This window comes from Didymosphaeria variabile (genome assembly GCF_027946475.1).
Source record: "Didymosphaeria variabile strain IMI 356815 chromosome Unknown scaffold_6, whole genome shotgun sequence".
Lineage (NCBI taxonomy): Eukaryota > Fungi > Ascomycota > Dothideomycetes > Pleosporales > Didymosphaeriaceae > Didymosphaeria > Didymosphaeria variabile.
In genome coordinates, this window is record NW_026611625.1 from 93947 (window position 1) to 110850 (window position 16904).

Here is a 16904-nt window from a genome sequence, read left to right on the forward strand (position 1 = left end):
CAACTGGCACGGGCGGCATCACGGGGTTAGCTCAGTCGTAAGTACATACCTGAGGTTACAAGAGACATGTCATGATCCAACTGCCGCGTAACGCGCTCTTGGCGTATATCCCTTGAGCTACGTTAGAAAAAATCAATCGCATTGTAGGTGAAGGCGTACATGTCTTGATTGAACTAGAGCAAGCCTGGTGCCCGAATCCAGCGACTGGCGATATTCTATACGCTCGGTGGTGCTGCCCATTAAACGAGAAAGGGATATCGCGCCTAAGCTGCTCTCACAGTACTGAAGTAAGTCAATCCCCGAAAATTTATCATCACACACCTTGAACGCCGGGCCCAATGCATTACCAACCGCCTCCTCTTCTACCACGACCTCCGCGTCGCCCGCCTCGGCCGCCGCCGAATCCGCCACCGCCGCCGTAGCCTCCTCCTCCCCAAGCTCCTCCACCATAGCCGTTCCTGTCTTCGCCAGGCGGGGCATACGAGTCCCGCGCAGGAGGGGCACGGCCCTTGACTATCTTTTGGAGTGCATCGTACGACTTGCGCATCTGGGCGTAACCGAGATGCATCTTGCCGTAGAAGTGATCTGCTAACCGTCGATCGTTGTCGAGTCGACTGAGGTACGCACCGCACACGTCGCACACTTGAAGCTTCTGGTGTCCTGAAGGGCCGCCCGTCTCGGTCAAATTCCGCAGCATCTTCTCCGTCTCTTCCTTCTCAGCCTTCTTGACGCGAAGCTTGTAGAACTCGTCGACAGCCATCTTGACCATGCCCTCCTCGCCCATGATCTGCACCTCTAGCATGCCCGCTTCAATCGACTTGTTGAGCTCTTTGATGGTGTTGAGCTAGCATTGTTAGCTTTAGTTTCTCATGATGTCGCTGTCCACCCACATATTGGTTGGAGAGACGGATCTCGTCTACTGTCTTCTCAAGCCGAGTTTGCGCCTCCTTAATGCGCGCATCGCACTGCCTCACGTATTTCTGCATGTCTAGAAAGTATTCCCAGTCGAAGTTCCAGGCGCGCTTCTGCTGTTCCGAGGCTTCCTGGTATTCGGTTTTGAGGGCCTCATTGTGGACTTTGGGGCAGGGTCCGAAGTCTTGTTTCGTGTTCGTGAACAGATCGTGGGGGCAGTTGCCAACGAGGTAGGATTTGCAGACCTTCGGATCGGTGATGTCGAGCTTGGGCGCTTGCTGGTCGAAGCCAGTCATGGCTCCGGCGCCCATGAGCTGCTCTGCGCGATGTTAGTGGCGGCCACATTCGCGCATTGGGGGGATAGACATACCTAGCAGCCTTCGCTGCTCTGCGGCCATATTGACGGTGTATATGCGCGCACAAGAGTAGAAGCGTTGTGCCTGTTAGAAGTGGAGAGCTTGAAGCTGGCAATAGCGGCAGAGAAATCGCGACCACGCCAAGCCACGGTCAGTCAGCCAATCACACGCGCGCCTCCCTCACCACCGCCGCACCGTAACGGCCAGCTTGCAGTGCTTCTTTGTGGTTGCGATGCTGCAATGCTGTCGTCTCTCTCCTTTTTGCTTTTCAGTGCCCTGACTGCGTGCGCATACGCCAGCTCCGATTACCACGAGCGCCTGCTCCTCCGCCCGCTCCCGCAGGACACGCTCCTGGCCTCGTTCAACTTCCGCAGCAACGAGACGTCGGCCGCATATGAACAGCAGAACTTCCGTCTCTTCCCACGGTCGCTGGGGCAGATTCTGCGATATGCGCATACAAAAGAGCTACATTTGAGGTTCAGCGTGGGAAGGTGGGATGCAGAGAACTGGGGCCAGCGGCCGTGGTACGGCGCAAGAGAGGGGAGCAATGGAGTCGAGCTGTGGGCGTGGATTGAGGCGAGCAGCGAAGACGAGTATGACCAAACGCAATCATAGAGATCCTTCTCTAACGCACATACAGAGCCTTCTCACGATGGCTGACGCTGGTCAACAACCTCTCTGGACTCTTCTGCGCCTCCCTGAACTTCATTGATGCTACCAAGACGATACGACCCGTCATCTCCTTCGACCCCGAAGGCGACCACACGAGCACATCAAACCTCCACTTGCTCCACGGCACACTGCCGCACGAGGTTGTGTGCACAGAGAACTTGACACCTTTCCTCAAGCTGCTTCCTTGCAAGGGCAAGGCTGGCGTTTCCAGTTTATTGGACGGACACAAGCTCTTCGACGCCGCTTTCCAAAGCATGGCTATTGACGTGCGCCCAGTCTGCGAGACTTTGGGCGAGAATTGCGTGATAGAAATGGAGCAGACGGTGGACATGGTGCTGGACATTCCCCGCTCCAAGCGCCCTCGCGATAACCCTATCCCGCGCCCCCTTCCAATTGAGGAGATCGAGTGCGATACTTCCAAGAGTTACAACGCACCCGACACCTGCTACCCGCTTGACAGAAAAATGGAACCGGCCTGGAACCTGACCGAAGTATTTGGGAAGCCATTGAAGGGCGCATGTCCCTTGACGGAGGCGGAAGGCCCAGAATCAGAGGCGCTCTGCATCAATACGGTACCAGAGCGCACAATACACGCCAACACAACGGGTCAGTACACAGAGTCTCTGTCAGCATCAGATACCCTGCGCTGCTACAAGCTCCCTACAGCCGCGGAATTTGATCTCATCCTCCCAGAGCAACGGCTTACCACCGGCCTTGTACGCGGACAACCCCACCTTTACGCCTCCCGCTCTATCAACGGCCACGGCCAAGAGCGCGGCAGTGTCCAAGCCGTAATCAAAAACCCTTCCCCGACCGACGCCGTTGAATTCGCATATCTAGAGTCGCTTCCCTGGTTCATGAAGCCCTACCTGCACACCCTACGTGCGCACGTCTCCACTTCATCCGAAGACCCGCTCAAAGAGACGTACTACCGCCCAGCCGTCGACCGCGTCCGGGGCACCCACCTCGAACTTCGCCTTGTCATTCCGCCAGCCTCCACCCTCACCCTAACCTACGACTTCGAAAAGGCTATTCTGCGCTACACGGAGTACCCACCAGATGCCAATCGTGGATTTGACGCACCGCCTGCTGTCATCCGCATCCTGGGCCCGTTTCAATCGACTGACAGAAAGGGGTTGTATCTTCGGACGACGCCGCTGCTGCTCTCGCTTCCAACGCCGGATTTCAGCATGCCGTACAACGTGATCATTCTGACAAGTACAGTAATGGCACTGGGCTTTGGGAATATCTTCAATCTGGTGGTCAGGCGCTTTGTGGGTGCAGACGAGGTGCCTGCTTTGGGTGGGCTGAAGGGTATTATACTAGGGAAAGTACAGAGGATTAAGGCGAGATTTGGGAAGGCGTAGTAGATAATGAATATGTGTATATCATGTGCGCTTTCCACAACTTGATACACTGGGAAAGGATAGGGCTGCAACCACAGTATACCTATGGTATGATTTTCGTCGCATTTTCATCTAGGATAGGCTAGTGAGCATCGGCTCGCTGCTGCCTAGAACCCTTATAGCGATTCCATCGTCCCGAGGTCAACGAATATGCTTATTATACCCCAAGCGAATTTTCAGCAGACTTTTCTAACGACTACCTCACACCCGACCTACTCGAAGCTGCGCCGTGGCGTTTACCTGCATTACTAGTTTCTTTGCTACTTCACCATGGCACCCAATATTTACGAGCCACTCGACCTGCCGCATGAGACGAGGATCTTGACTATTTTGCCTGGTAACGATGACGAAGAAATAGTGTGCAAACTATCCAATATGAAGTTTGCATCTTGCGAGGCATACGAAGCTCTTAGCTATTGCTGGGGTCGCAGTGTTGCGCGTGAACTCGACCTCGACACGGAGGTGCTCATCAGAGATGTGTCGCAACCAATTCCTGATTTGCATTCCGAGCCAGCAATCCTTCAAGAGTTTCTCGAACTCCATATGCGGCCAGTAGCCGTTAAAGACTTGCTAGGAACTGAATCCGAGTATATATACATCAGGTTCGGCGGTCCCCTCCCAAGCGGTAAGATCGTCTGCAACGATTCAGAACTCACTGTTGGTGGCGAGCTATTCCGAGCGCTAAGATATATACGGGACGATGAAACACCTCGGCGGATTTGGATCGACGCAGTTTGTATAAACCAAGATGATCTCCAAGAGCGAGCAGAGCTCGTCAAGATCATGGGACAAATCTACCAGAATGCGTCCATGGTGCGAGTCTGGCTAGGAGATACAACTGGAGAAGAACACAAATTGGGACAGACTCTGAGAGGTCTCCAGGAGATATTCACGGACTGTGGGGAATCCTCGGACGACAAAGAGACACTAGCACAACGTAAGAAGCTATTTCAGTCTCACCCGGAGTGGAAGTCTATCAATTGGTACGCTCTTGCGGACTTTTTCGACCGCGCTTGGGTAAATATCTCCCCGCACCAGATGCAAGGGACACTGTATATCTAATAAGATCTCAGTTTGAGCGCATCTGGGTTGTACAAGAACTTGCTAATGCAAAAAACGCCATCATCCAGATTGGGCGCTACCTCATTCACTGGGACGCAATGGAGAAAGTCATCGCCTTGCTGAGGCATTACGGGGGTAACGACCATATCCCCCATACTTCCGGTTTTGAAAGGGCCAACGAAGTGAGACGCCTCCGTGAGACGAGACAGTCCGGCAGACTCGTCTCCGAAGCTGAACTCCCTTCGAAATTGAACGCCCTTCGCGAATTCAAGAGCACTATGCCAATGGACAAGATATATGGCTTGCTAGGGTTAATGGACCCCGCCATATCAATAGAAGTGAACTACGCAAAGAGCGCAGAAAGCCTCTTCACAGATCTCGCCGTGCGATATCTACAGCATGGCTGTATGGATATGCTGTATTATTGCAGCGAGCTACATCAGCCAACTTCATTGAGTCTCCCGTCATGGGTTCCCGACTGGACTCGACAACGGTGGACAAGACCTTTCCTAATGCGTGGCTTGCCATCCCATGCAACCGGCGATACCAGGTTCCAGCCGTCGGTCGATCCCGACGGCCAGACCATCCGCTTGCGCGGGCGCCTACTGGACAAGATATTGCTAGTCAATGACCAGGCTGAGATTCCTGTAGACCAGTTCGAGCCATACAATCGGACCGTCCACGGTGATGCCCAGGCGCACAGAAGGTACACGGTTAAAGTGGAGCAGCGCAGGATGCGTGATGCATTGGAGCAATCGGTTCGACTCGCATGGCCGAATTCGGATAGATTCACGTGGGAAAAGTACGAAAACATGTGGCGCACCTTCATCTGCAATCGCCTTATAGATGATAGCATTCCTACTGAGGATTATGGGTATGCGTGGGAGCTGTTCATGGGAATGTTGCGCTGGCAAACAGCAAACAAGGACGAGGCCAAGAGCGGATGCTATTATGAAGAGGTGGTCCCTGTTGATACGACCGGCCTTCGTGAACAACAAAAACAGACAAAAGGCGAGGCCGGACTATTAAGATATGGTGGCGCGCACACAAGATGGTGCTACAACCGCCGCTTTTTCATCTCTTCTGCAGAGAGATACGGATGGGCGGTGGACGGAACGAAGGCGGGTGACATTGTCGCAGTTTTGTACGGCTGCCCCTACCCATTTCTGTTACGGGAGAGCAGCGACGGATCGTATAAGATCCTCGGCGATTGCTACATCCATGGATTGATGGATGGCGAAGCACTAGAGGGAGCATTTGAGGAAAAAGAATTCATGATCTCGTAGTACTATCATATGATCCTGTCTATACCATACGAAACCTAATCTCTTTAGTATACTCTACCAGAAGACATTCGCGAAGCAGATCAATGTATTTTCAATGATCGCATTGCTATTACATGTAGTCGATGGGAATTGTGGCGGACGAGACTGGCGTCCACATTTCCGGATAAAGCCGCGGAGAGAAAAGACGGTCGTGTGGATTCAGCCTGTGATGCGCGATAGTTATATGTTGGCAATGAGGGGAGCTTTGTAGACTTTCCGGAGGCATTCTTTCGCTTTTGTACTGGAGTTTTGAACAGCTGTCTTCTGAAGACAATACAGACGTCTGTCGCCACTTCGCCTACATACTACTCGTGACCTATCTATGTACTACTTGACAGCACAAACCTCTGGATGCTCCTAGCTAACTAGATACAACGTCTGCACAGGAATTTTATCTACCAGTACTGGTATTCTAGGGGATATATACGTATATGTCTGCGTGGATCGATACATACGACCATAGGAAACTGAAAACTAGTTTTCCTTGCCGCTCCGCCAGATCTCATGTGACCGTAAACGGTTATTTAGCATTTTGGCGTCACTGACAATGGGAAATTAGCTCACTAGAACCAGTTGCCAGGGGCAGGATTGGTACATCGCTAACATTGAGTCCTATTAAAGCAGCGATGGTACGAAGGCGCTATGTTGCGCCCTGCAGAGCTTGGTGAAGTGCGCCTACTAAATAGTTGACACCCGCCTTCTTGAAGAAGAAGAATCCGACTGCAGCAACACTCTAAATACTGATTCCAACTTTAGTTTGTGTTTGCAACATGGATGTTATAGAACTGGCCTAGAATGTCTTTCCACTTCTGAGGCTGCCACGAATTCATCTGTATCGTTGAGATCTTTAGTACGCGTATCCTATTTCTGTCTATCTGCATCACCTACATCCCGGTCCGCAGACGCTACATACACCACCTAGATGTCACCGACTACAGCTGAAATTGCATCATGTAGGCGAAGAGGAAGGCACGAAGAGCCCATCACATTCGGCACAGATGCGCGGCGTAACGGACCCAGTAGTGAATGTTTTGGTGACTGCAGCTATTCAAGAATGAGTCACATAGAATAAGGAGCCTGAGCGCACGGACAAGTGATAGTGGTATTCACGTATTGGCGGATCATACGAAGTCCAACACCTATGAGGGAGGTCCAGGTGCTGGGCTTGCCGGCGGGCGGAGCGCTTAACTATGCAGTCAAGCTCTGCGCGCGCATACCATGGTTCCTCCCAGGCAACAGTAACCCTCGTCAAGTCAAATTGCTTCAATTTTCACGAACGCTGCCTAATCGCGCGTTTTCAACAACCTAGAAAGGATGCCGGCGGGCTTGGGGATTGTGTTGGTGCGTCCGGGTGGACCGCTCAACAACCACTGCACAGAATTTCCAAGGGGCGTTGCCTATTAGCGTGTGTTCAGAAGTGCTGACCTATAATGGCGAACCGTGGTTCAGCAAATTAATAAGTCACATCACGCAAAAATCCGACGTGTCCTCGCACAACGCTACATCGCGTCATCGCCGTCTGTTCTTACTTAAATGGTCCCCGCCCCCCTCATCCTTCATAGCGCAAGTCGACGCAACCTCACAAACTAAACTCTCAGTTACCAAACAGGTACGCCCCAGGCGCCCCAGGTCCAGTCCTCTTTTCGCGGCCTTCCATCATCTGAGGTCCGTCCCCGACAAACGCACGCGCATATAGACGCACACACGCACACCCACCCGCCCGCCATGTTCAACAACACCCTCGCAGCTCTCAGACTCCTTCACGCGGGCCAGGTCCTTTCCGACCCACCGCGTCTCAATCCTCTCTACCTCTCCCTCGGCGCCAACGCATACCGCATCCAATCGCAAACCCTGGGCATACCAGATCACTTTGGCATGTTCTCCGCCAGTCCCCCGCGACTCCAGGCTTACGAGGCGGGGGAGTTCTTGTTAATGGGCTCTGTCCTTCTGATCATCCTATTTTGGGCCTTATTCACTCTTGCAGTTTGCTGGGCCGCACGCATTAAGAACTTTTGGTGGGTCGCGTTACTTATTTCTGCTCTTATAGTGGGCACAGCGGCTTATATGTGGGCGGTGTGCTGTCAGAGAACGGGACGCAGGGCGCCAGGATATGTCTGGAAGGATTGGAAGGTGGAAAGATGGACAGACTAAGGAGGCAAGACTGCTTGGATCGCGGAACGAATGTATGAGATAGGGCCAGTTTGGCTTAGAGACACCCCCATGTCGCTGACGGATGTCCGTTGTAACCCCACTGTTTGCCGCGACATTCTTGAGAGACGAGAAGCCATGTATACCGCCCCTCGAGGATGGGCGCCTTTGATTCATATGGAGTGTGCTGCACACCTTGAAGACGGAGGAATGTAAGCTGTCTAGTTACTCACAGAGGTCCAGACAGACATTATTACAGATTCAATCATAGGACTACCAAAAGCCAAGAACGAACGACGTTATGATACATTCACACACGCTCGATAGCCAACTCACATATGTCATCTGCTAGATATATCCTTATACATAAGAGTAAATGACTATTAGCCTAGGGGTCACTGAGAAGATACTTGCACACCATCTCCCCCCCACCGCTCCGCCCCCTTATACTCCCACATACCCGGCACATTCCCCTTCCTTAGGCCCTCAATAGCCTCTGCAAACTCACATCCTCTCCCCTCTTCCTTGATCTCGCAGATGTTATACATGTATGTCTTGATAGTGAAGAGAACGGCTCCGGTCTTAGGCAAGCGACTGAGTGTTTGGAGTTCTGAACGGAGGAACGTCTGTGGCGGTAAGCGGGCGAGTGTTTTCGAGAGGTAGGGGGATTCACGTGTTTCATATCTGATTCTTGATTTCCTGTAGGTTCGTAGTTTTTTGAGACGGTCGTTGACTTCGCAGTCGAGCAATTCGGGGTGCTGCTGCACTGTCCACTGCGGCATTGGAATATATGTCAGAAGATCATCTCTGCTCTTGAGCGCATATGAAAGGAGGTAGCAAGCTTAGTTTACGCACATTTGACCGCTTCACTGGCTTGTCGATTTCCAACCTCTGGAGGTAGCGTTCCATGCTTGGTCCGATTTTTTCGTATCCGGGCACAGGTTTGTGTATGCTATCGAGATTCTGACCGAGTAATCTAGCGGGGTTGAATCCCGATGGAAAGCAGCAAATATAGGCCACCACGCGGTGGCCACTTGGAGACGGCGTGAGCAGAAAGAGCTCTTCTTCTACGATCTCGCCCAGGCTGCGGAGTGCGCCTTTGATATCGATTGGTGCTTGGATTGGGTAGATTTGGCCTGTGACCAGATTTGTGAAATCATGTCCGTTGTTCGAAAGCTGGAACATGGCGGGGAAGCGAACGGGGAGGTAGTCGGTTAGCATGTAACTGTATAGTTCTCGCACTGGTTCCTCGCCGCCAGAAATAAAGCCAAGAACTGTGTCTGGATAGGCCGCTATCAGCTCCTTTCGGTGGTAGATGCGCTCGAGATAGCCTTCGTCTATAGTGATATGCTCCGATGGAGTGTCTCTCTTGATGCCTGTAGCAACGCAGTCATCAGCGTTATGTGTTGCGTCAGAGCGGAACCGGTGCGCACTTACCCATAGAGATGTTGTATATAGGCTTGAACACACGCTGCCTACGCCGTTCGATTAACTTCCAATTCAAGTCATTCAGTGCCTCGATGGGGGCGGTCTTCTTGCTTGGATTTGGAGGAAGCTCAGAGGCTTTTCTTTTTGAATTGTTGATTGGACCCTTGATCTGAGTGGAGACACACTTGTAAGTCTTTAGAGCTGCTAAAAAGATGCAACAATATTCTTACCTTTACGCGAAAAAGGATAACAGAAAGTACAATGACAGCCGCAGATATGATGATCTGCATGGTGTATAGTTTCCAGGTGAGAGTGCTATTGTGCAGTTTCAACTCTTGTCCAAAGGCGGAGGGTTCAGCCAATGTTGTGGTCAGTTTATGCCTGGTGATGCGATAGAGCCCTCGTGCACAGTCATTAAGCGTGACGTAGAGTCAGTCTAGTCTCTCGATTGTCCGGATGGCATGCACGGACTAATTGGGCAACCCGGTCGCTGTCTTGAGAGATGCCGCTAGGTAGATCTTCTCATCCCGACTGCCTCTTCTGGAATGTTTTGAATGTTCTCAGTCTTTTCAACGCCACATCCTACGATAATCAAGCTACCACCGTTGCGGTAAGTGGGGCGAGAAACATTTAGCATCGGTGGTATCCTTACATCTGCATAGCCCGCTAAACCCAAAATAGCAGTTCGCTTGAGAAACGTAGCGCGTGAGCTTGCCCTATATCAGAACTTCAATATCAGGTGACTCGCTCTGTATCTTTTTATCTATGAGTGCGTGGGCATGTTTCTTTTCGAGTATCAATTCGGCGTCATGTTGTTTCTCATATGGCAGTCGCCTTTCTTCTCATTTAGTGATCCGAAGTCGCTGACCACCATCACTTTTTATACAAACATCGCTTTCTTTGCTTTTATTATCGGACTTTTGGCAGTGCACTCTTGGGCGCATGGTGATGGCGGTAAGCAAGCACGGATAAAGCGCCAGAACATATCGCGTGCTGGCACTTTAGAATGCTATGCTCACACCTTTCCACCTTCGCAACGCCGAAATCTTTCTGTGTTGAAACCGCAACACTACGACACTCCCAGCGATACCGACGTGGCAGCATGTTCGATGCTTCTGCTCGAGCTTGATACGGACTATCGGCTCGCCAGTTCAGAACGATATATCTACAGCGGTTTCACCGTCGGCGACGTCAAGGCTCTAGGCGATTTTCCTAACTATGCTACTCTATCTGAAGTCCCGCTCCCCAATCCGTTGATGGTGTCTGACCTAAATTCGGTCTTACCGAGACCCTATAGACCCTTTAGATGGCCATACCATCAAAACATGTGTAAGAAACCGATCTGTTTGCGAAAATTTCATGAAGAGTGCACACGCTGATATAAGCCTCGTAAAGCATTCCAAAAGATGGAACCGGATTACTGGATTGAGCTCGAAAACACTTATACCGAGCGGATATCGCAGCGCCAGGCGATTCATACAACCCATCGAAGCGACGTCTTGCAGGCCCTACCAGGGACCGAGCTAGCTTGTAAAGAGCTCATGGAGATGGTCATACAGTTCCTGTGTGCGCGGTATCCTCGCCTGTTCACTCTACAAGGCATGACTTTCAGCAACCACATCCTCGGAACAACACATGAGATTCCGGATATCGATCCTCTAATGTTCCTCCTCGAAAACGTCCCTGAAGACTTCGCTATCATGCTGCGCGATCCTGAGACTGGTCGGTATTATTTTCGGGCTGGGATTATTTGCGCTTCTACGGGGTGGAACCTCGCGACGAAGATTGGATTGGGCTTGGCTGATATTCATAACCCTGTCCCGGACTATAAAGAGAAGATGCAGCTTAGTATGGATCGGTACGTTTATCCTGTATCTCTGGTACATTCCCTCCTTTGGTTTGGGATAGTGGCTCACATGAACAATATTAATGCCTATACTAGCTTCTTCACCAAGATGCCGACCTCGAAACCGATCCAGAGGGGCTCATGGCTGTTTGAAGTCGGACAACATCTCTACGTCGCACCCAACCATCCTTCTTTCGACCTTCACGCAAATCAAGACCCATCACTTAGTATCGACGACCTCTATCCCCGGGTTGATTGGCAGACACTGCGGCGACTCCCACTTTCAGGTGCCATCGTCTTCAACTTTAAAGCCTTCTTCACGCCGCTTTCAAAGCTCAAGCATGAGCCCTATATCCCTTCCTTAAGCCTCAAGGTCCTCAACGAGGGAAAGGTAAACCTCATACAGTATAAAAGCATATGGCACATGGATCATGTTCTCAAGCCCGCGCTGGCAGAATATGAACGCTATCAGATCGAGAAGGGGATTATAGAAAGGGAATGGCAGCCGCAGACTTTGCAGGAAACGCCGTTCTATCCTGGTTGGAAGAAACAGTGAAAGTAGTACTAGGTGTTGATCTTTAGGAGGAGGTTACAGCCATCTCAGATGTACATCACTTTGGATAGAGTTAAGATATATATCCTGACTCAGTGGTGCAGTGAATGTACCCAATCGCTCCACCAAGCCAACATCTTGGATTTGAAGCTCAGACAACGAAAACGGCGACAAGAAAAGATTCGCAAGAGATTCCGTTTTTCAGAAGGCTATGAACATCCCACTTTCTTCTTCGTTTTCCCGCGCGTACTGTATCCAAGTCGTTCGCCCATCTGTTTCCGATCTCGCCCAGAAGCTACGAAGAAACTGCAACGCTGTATGATTGGACCAAACGCCGGTTGCGAAAATGGTATCGAGGAACAGCTGCTCAATGATGGATCGCCTCTGCGGGTCTCTATAGCATTCGGTTCCTGCAATGAACAAGGGAAAGAAAAGATCGTGAGAAAATGACTGCGTTGCCTCCGTGACTACAGTCTGGATATCTTCGATGAGTAGGTCAAAACAGGACTCCACGAGAGTTGCCAACGCTTCTGGGGAGGCGAAGGCTTGGTAGCTATAGATGAGGTTGGCATAGTAATGTGTACGCAAGACGGCCTCAAAGTAGTGTTGTAAGCCATCCAGTTGGTCGAGGCAAGGTCCCGTCAATATCTCGTTGTAAGCTTGATCGGCACGTGCGTGCCAGAGTGACATGTCCATCTCCGATACGATTTGGTGATTTTTTAGTGCAGCGTGACGTCCCCTCTCGGCAGTCGTAATGTCGTTGATGAGTTGAGTGAAGGTCCAAATTGGATTATTGTGAAAGGCAGACAGAGGTAACTCGATACTGTCTTGACTGAAAACAGAGATATTGCTGAAGGTCTCAAGATCAGCAACTTCTTTGACTAAGAAGGTCGTAGCTGGATGCTCAATGCGGCCGCTTTCCTGGTTGCGTAGTTGAAGCGTATTGATGACGGTGCGGCAAGCGCGGAGATGGACGCTCCAGTCTTTTGACCCAGGTACAAAGCTCTCAGAGTAACAGAGTGCGAGGGTGGAGGCAAGGATCTTAGTGGATGCAAGAGTTGCTTCATACCCAGACATGCTGCTGTCTGCACGTAGTGCCGACCGTATGTCTTTAGTCAGTATGCCGAGGCCTGCATCGCGAAGCCAGTGATAGGCTTGGAGGAACCAGTGTGACTCATCACTCGCGGAGATGGAAGTGACTGACAGATGAGCGGCTGCGAGACCTGCTAAGCATAGTTGAAAACAAGCTGATTGCTTGGTAATTTGCTGAAGCGTATTCCGCCATGGATTGCTACCCAGATCGATCCATGTCAAACGAGGAGCGACCCTTGCGTGGAAGTGTTCAGTAAGATTGTTGACAAAAAGCATAGAGGAGTAGCTTTTGATGAGGCCCTGATCGCAAGCTGGAGCCGGATGCGAGAAAGGTCGAGCCGGACGTTGCTGTTTACTGTTGCGGGGCTTTCCTGAAGACTCATCCGGTTCCCTCACAGTACTTGTCGTAATTACTGGGCGCGACTTCCCAGTGAGCTTGCCTCTGCTCGCAACACCCTGATTCCATCTGAGATAAACAGGCTTAAAGCCAGGACATTGGATTTTTCGACTGATACATTTCACACACGCTGGAAAGCTTCGATCACATCGAATGCGTCGCTTGACACAACGGGGGCAATCTAGTGCGTCGGAGGCCACCACGTCAGCATAGAGACTCTGACAACCTGTGGACACTTACCATGCGATGCCTGTGGACGATTGGCAGGGAGAGAATCAATCAGCACATTCTTCATGGCTTAGGAGAGCCTGCGCCCTTATCCCAAAGAGGCAGTACGGACGAGAAAGATCGTGATGGTATAAGCATATACGGAGAGACGAAAGGTTTCGAGGCTGGTGCGATCATCGTCTGTATATCTTGCAGCCATGCGAACTTTGAAGAAACAGACCGAAGACTGATAACGGAGGTGGGGAATGTTGGTCGCAAGTCTTGGAACGGCGCAAAAGGGTACCACACACGTAGCTAGTCGCGCTTCGGTGACATTTGACCGGTGGCGGCGGCGCTCCTCCTAAAAGCGCTAGGAATCGCCGCATCGGTACCTAACTACTGGCAAGCACCAGATCCTTGCACAAGGCGCTAGCGAAGACTAATGTTAGCCATAAGTCTGTCCCGCTCAGCATATCGTAAACTCTTTAAACATCCCCAAAACGAGACGGATTACTATAGAATCACAAATAGCCCTATTTTATTTGACGCACCATCTTGTGTCTGGCTTCGTGATCAGGTGCAGGGCTGGCATGTTAACTACTGCTCACAAAGCGACGGTAAGTTACTCGCAGCTCGTTGGATAGTTCAACTCCTTACTCGTCCTCCTTACTGTCATCAAAGGGCCAGTGTTGCTCGGTCATTTCCCTCAACCACGGCTCGTCGCTGACTGCGAGAAGCCCTTCCTCCCTGATCAACCTTGCCCTCTCTTTCGCGCTTTCAAACCTTTCATGTGGAGTCCACCCGTCGGACGCGATGCCAAGTACCCCGTTGATCCGTTCCATATCATAGTCGACCTCGCGAAGGGATTCCTCCAGTGCAGCTCTTTTTTGCGCCTCTTGCTCCGTGAGTACAATAGGACATGCTGGGATAGTGCTATCTCGGTTGGCAGGGGCGATCTTTGACCAATTTTGCGATACCCGGACCATGTCCATCTGAAGAGGGGTGCTAAGACCTTCCCAAGGGCTACCAGCGTCGTTGAATATTCGGCGTCTCAGGAGACCCGTATCTTCTTCAAGGGCGTGCCAATGAGGTTCGTTCATTCGCTGTGTGAACCCTAGATAAAAGAAGTGAATGTGCCGACGGCGGAACCGCTCCTGTTCTGTCGCACGTTCACCCTCATCCATTGATTCAAAATCATCCGGGAGCCGTGGCGGGACGAAGGATATGGACTCCCCATCATCATAGTTCTGGAACAAATTTGGCATACCAGCGGCGAGGAATGTCGGAAGGACAACAGAGTGTTGCCAATCAATTAGGCCGGTGATAGTGAAATTTTCAGAAACGAAGATGTTGTTGGGCTGGAGATCGGGATGGCGAAGAACAGGCAGATTGAGCTTCGAGCATGTAGGTACAAGATGGGGAGCGAGCCGGATGTAATCCAACAGTGAATTAGCATGTTCCTCGGGATCCTGCTTGGTATAATTGAAAGTTTCTCTATACGCGCGCTCGACAGGGAAACGGGGTCGTCCGTAGGCACGGATCCAGGCCAGTTCTTTATCAGCAGGAGCCTGGAGGACGAGGCAAGGATCGTTGTCTGTGAATGTTAAAAATGTTCGAATATATTAGTCGCGAATATACTTACGAGGACCTCGGTCGATGTTCAGCTCTCCACGTTCGCCGAACCACCATCGTAAGGCCGCGTAGGGCCCTATACACAATCCTTCATCAGACCCAGGAACATCTATTTTGGGAGTACCAGGAGACAAATCACGGGCATAGTATATGCTCCCACTGGCCGGTAGGTTGATATTGAAGAGCTTCGTTTCCAGCTCCACTATTTGAAGGAGAACTTTGAGCCTTTCTTGTTCGGAAAGGTCAAACCAAGCATCCCCAATAGGCTTTCCTGGCAATTTCTCCATTAGTATGTACTCGGCGCCGACTGCATTATCATCGACGGAATACCCCAGAACTCGAGGTGTAGGGATCCCGTGTGCGCGAACAAAAGCCAAAGTCGCGACCTCGCTCGCTATTGCCAAGCGTCGCGGCAACGTTGACGGGTAGGGAAGGCGGGCAAGTATGGATGAGCCATCTTTCATTGATATGTCGAAGACACGGTTAAAGCCGCCCTCGGCAATTTTGCGGAAACTTTTGACATCCGACGTGGGCCTGTTGACTGACTTCGCGGCAGCTTTCTTGAGTTCATCGACGTTAAATGCCAAACGTCGTTCGGCCAGACGTCGAGATTCGTTGAATCTACGAGAATAGACATCAGTAAATCAAAAGGAACTTTGAAGAAAGCACGTGATTAGAACATACATCCACCTCCCAGAAGTGTACTCGAATAAATCACGATCGTTTGCAATGTCTTCCATAACAGCCTGGGACGATGCAGAAGCGCAATTGCGGGTCTGAGAGGACGAGCGGAGTTTGCTTCTGTGTATGACTGCATTACAAACCGCGAGTCGAGATGGCGCTCTACAAGGGGTCATGATAGCGAGAGATGAGGCGGCACGTCGCGTGGCTGCCGCTGAAAGATGATCCCACCCAGCCTCCTAAACAAGCATCCATACGCGAAGGGTTCAGCGTCACCCAAGATGCAGCAGAGGGCTTAGAGAAGGCCACATCTCGATAACAGATGTACTCTACAGAAAGACGAGGGGACGTGATGGAGCGAAAGTGACTTTGGTGTTGGTGGTTGCACGAAACGCGTTGGCGGCGCTCTAGTCTTAAGATGGTTAGGATACCTTAGCGTTGACACTTTGTAGCCGTAAGAATACATCGCATCACAGATGGTCCTTACATTCAATGTTCTCTTTCGGCACTTCTTATGAAAGACTTCCAGGTAACATCTATATCCCTAGAATCGCGCTTCTGTGCAACGAGTATAGAGCGGCTCGTGGCCACGTGAGCTTATTACCACATAGACATACTTTGTGAAAGACGACATCACCATCACTAGGGCTCTAGCTGGAGCGCTATTTATCATATCAACATCTCAATTTTCCCAAGACGATCACATCATTTCTATACAACCATGTATTACCACCGACTTCGAGACCCCACACACCCTTGGCTCTTCTTGCCACGCGCTTCTTGCCATTTCCCACGACACCTTTGCAGAAGTCGAGACACCGCCATTTCGCTGGCGGACGTCTTTCCCCTCGAACCACTTCTTCTTCCACTCATCGCGTTCCTCCCCTGTTGATGGCCCATCACCGTACGTCCTCACACCAACTGTCACTCCTCCCACCTCACACTCTGTCCATTCACATCCCTTGAACCACACCTCCACCCACACGGCTCGATCGCGCCTACTCCTAGGTAGGTACTTCATTCCGCAGTATCAAGCCGTGTGAGTGGGTTCCCAACCCCCTGGACATGCAGCAACTCACAACTCGCCTGTCTTGACCCTGAAAAGGGCCTCAAGTTCGGTGTGAGTAGCTGTGTCCGACTCCTTCCGTAAGATTATAGCGGAGTGTCCATGCCTGTCGCGGTGACAG

General features: G+C 51.2%; 6 protein-coding genes across 6 annotated transcripts; 3 read left to right on the forward strand and 3 right to left on the reverse strand.

The window, feature by feature from the left end:
• Window positions 1–343: 343 nt before the first annotated feature.
• LUC7 (splicing factor) lies at window positions 344–1310 on the reverse strand (the record flags this gene model as incomplete). Its single annotated transcript, XM_056216730.1, has 3 exons — window positions 344–844; window positions 891–1231; window positions 1283–1310. The coding sequence occupies 3 exons, from the start codon at window positions 1308–1310 to the stop codon at window positions 344–346; spliced, it is 870 nt and encodes a 289-aa protein (XP_056068286.1).
• A 198-nt stretch (window positions 1311–1508) lies between these two features.
• On the forward strand, window positions 1509–3307 carry GPI16 (Subunit of the glycosylphosphatidylinositol transamidase complex-like protein; the record flags this gene model as incomplete). The annotated part of the gene is made up of 2 exons (XM_056216731.1): window positions 1509–1861; window positions 1909–3307. The coding sequence occupies 2 exons, from the start codon at window positions 1509–1511 to the stop codon at window positions 3305–3307; spliced, it is 1752 nt and encodes a 583-aa protein (XP_056068287.1).
• Window positions 3308–3616: 309 nt separating this feature from the next.
• N0V89_007972 (uncharacterized protein) lies at window positions 3617–5694 on the forward strand (the record flags this gene model as incomplete). Its single annotated transcript, XM_056216732.1, has 2 exons — window positions 3617–4363; window positions 4420–5694. The coding sequence occupies 2 exons, from the start codon at window positions 3617–3619 to the stop codon at window positions 5692–5694; spliced, it is 2022 nt and encodes a 673-aa protein (XP_056068288.1).
• Window positions 5695–8276: 2582 nt separating this feature from the next.
• N0V89_007973 (uncharacterized protein) lies at window positions 8277–9599 on the reverse strand (the record flags this gene model as incomplete). Its single annotated transcript, XM_056216733.1, has 4 exons — window positions 8277–8654; window positions 8737–9257; window positions 9319–9493; window positions 9540–9599. 4 exons carry the CDS (start codon window positions 9597–9599, stop codon window positions 8277–8279), a joined length of 1134 nt encoding a protein of 377 aa, XP_056068289.1.
• A 1116-nt stretch (window positions 9600–10715) lies between these two features.
• On the forward strand, window positions 10716–11711 carry N0V89_007974 (uncharacterized protein; the record flags this gene model as incomplete). The annotated part of the gene is made up of 1 exon (XM_056216734.1): window positions 10716–11711. The coding sequence occupies one exon, from the start codon at window positions 10716–10718 to the stop codon at window positions 11709–11711; it is 996 nt and encodes a 331-aa protein (XP_056068290.1).
• Window positions 11712–14057: 2346 nt separating this feature from the next.
• N0V89_007975 (uncharacterized protein) lies at window positions 14058–15323 on the reverse strand (the record flags this gene model as incomplete). The annotated part of the gene is made up of 2 exons (XM_056216735.1): window positions 14058–14998; window positions 15047–15323. The coding sequence occupies 2 exons, from the start codon at window positions 15321–15323 to the stop codon at window positions 14058–14060; spliced, it is 1218 nt and encodes a 405-aa protein (XP_056068291.1).
• Window positions 15324–16904: the final 1581 nt, after the last annotated feature.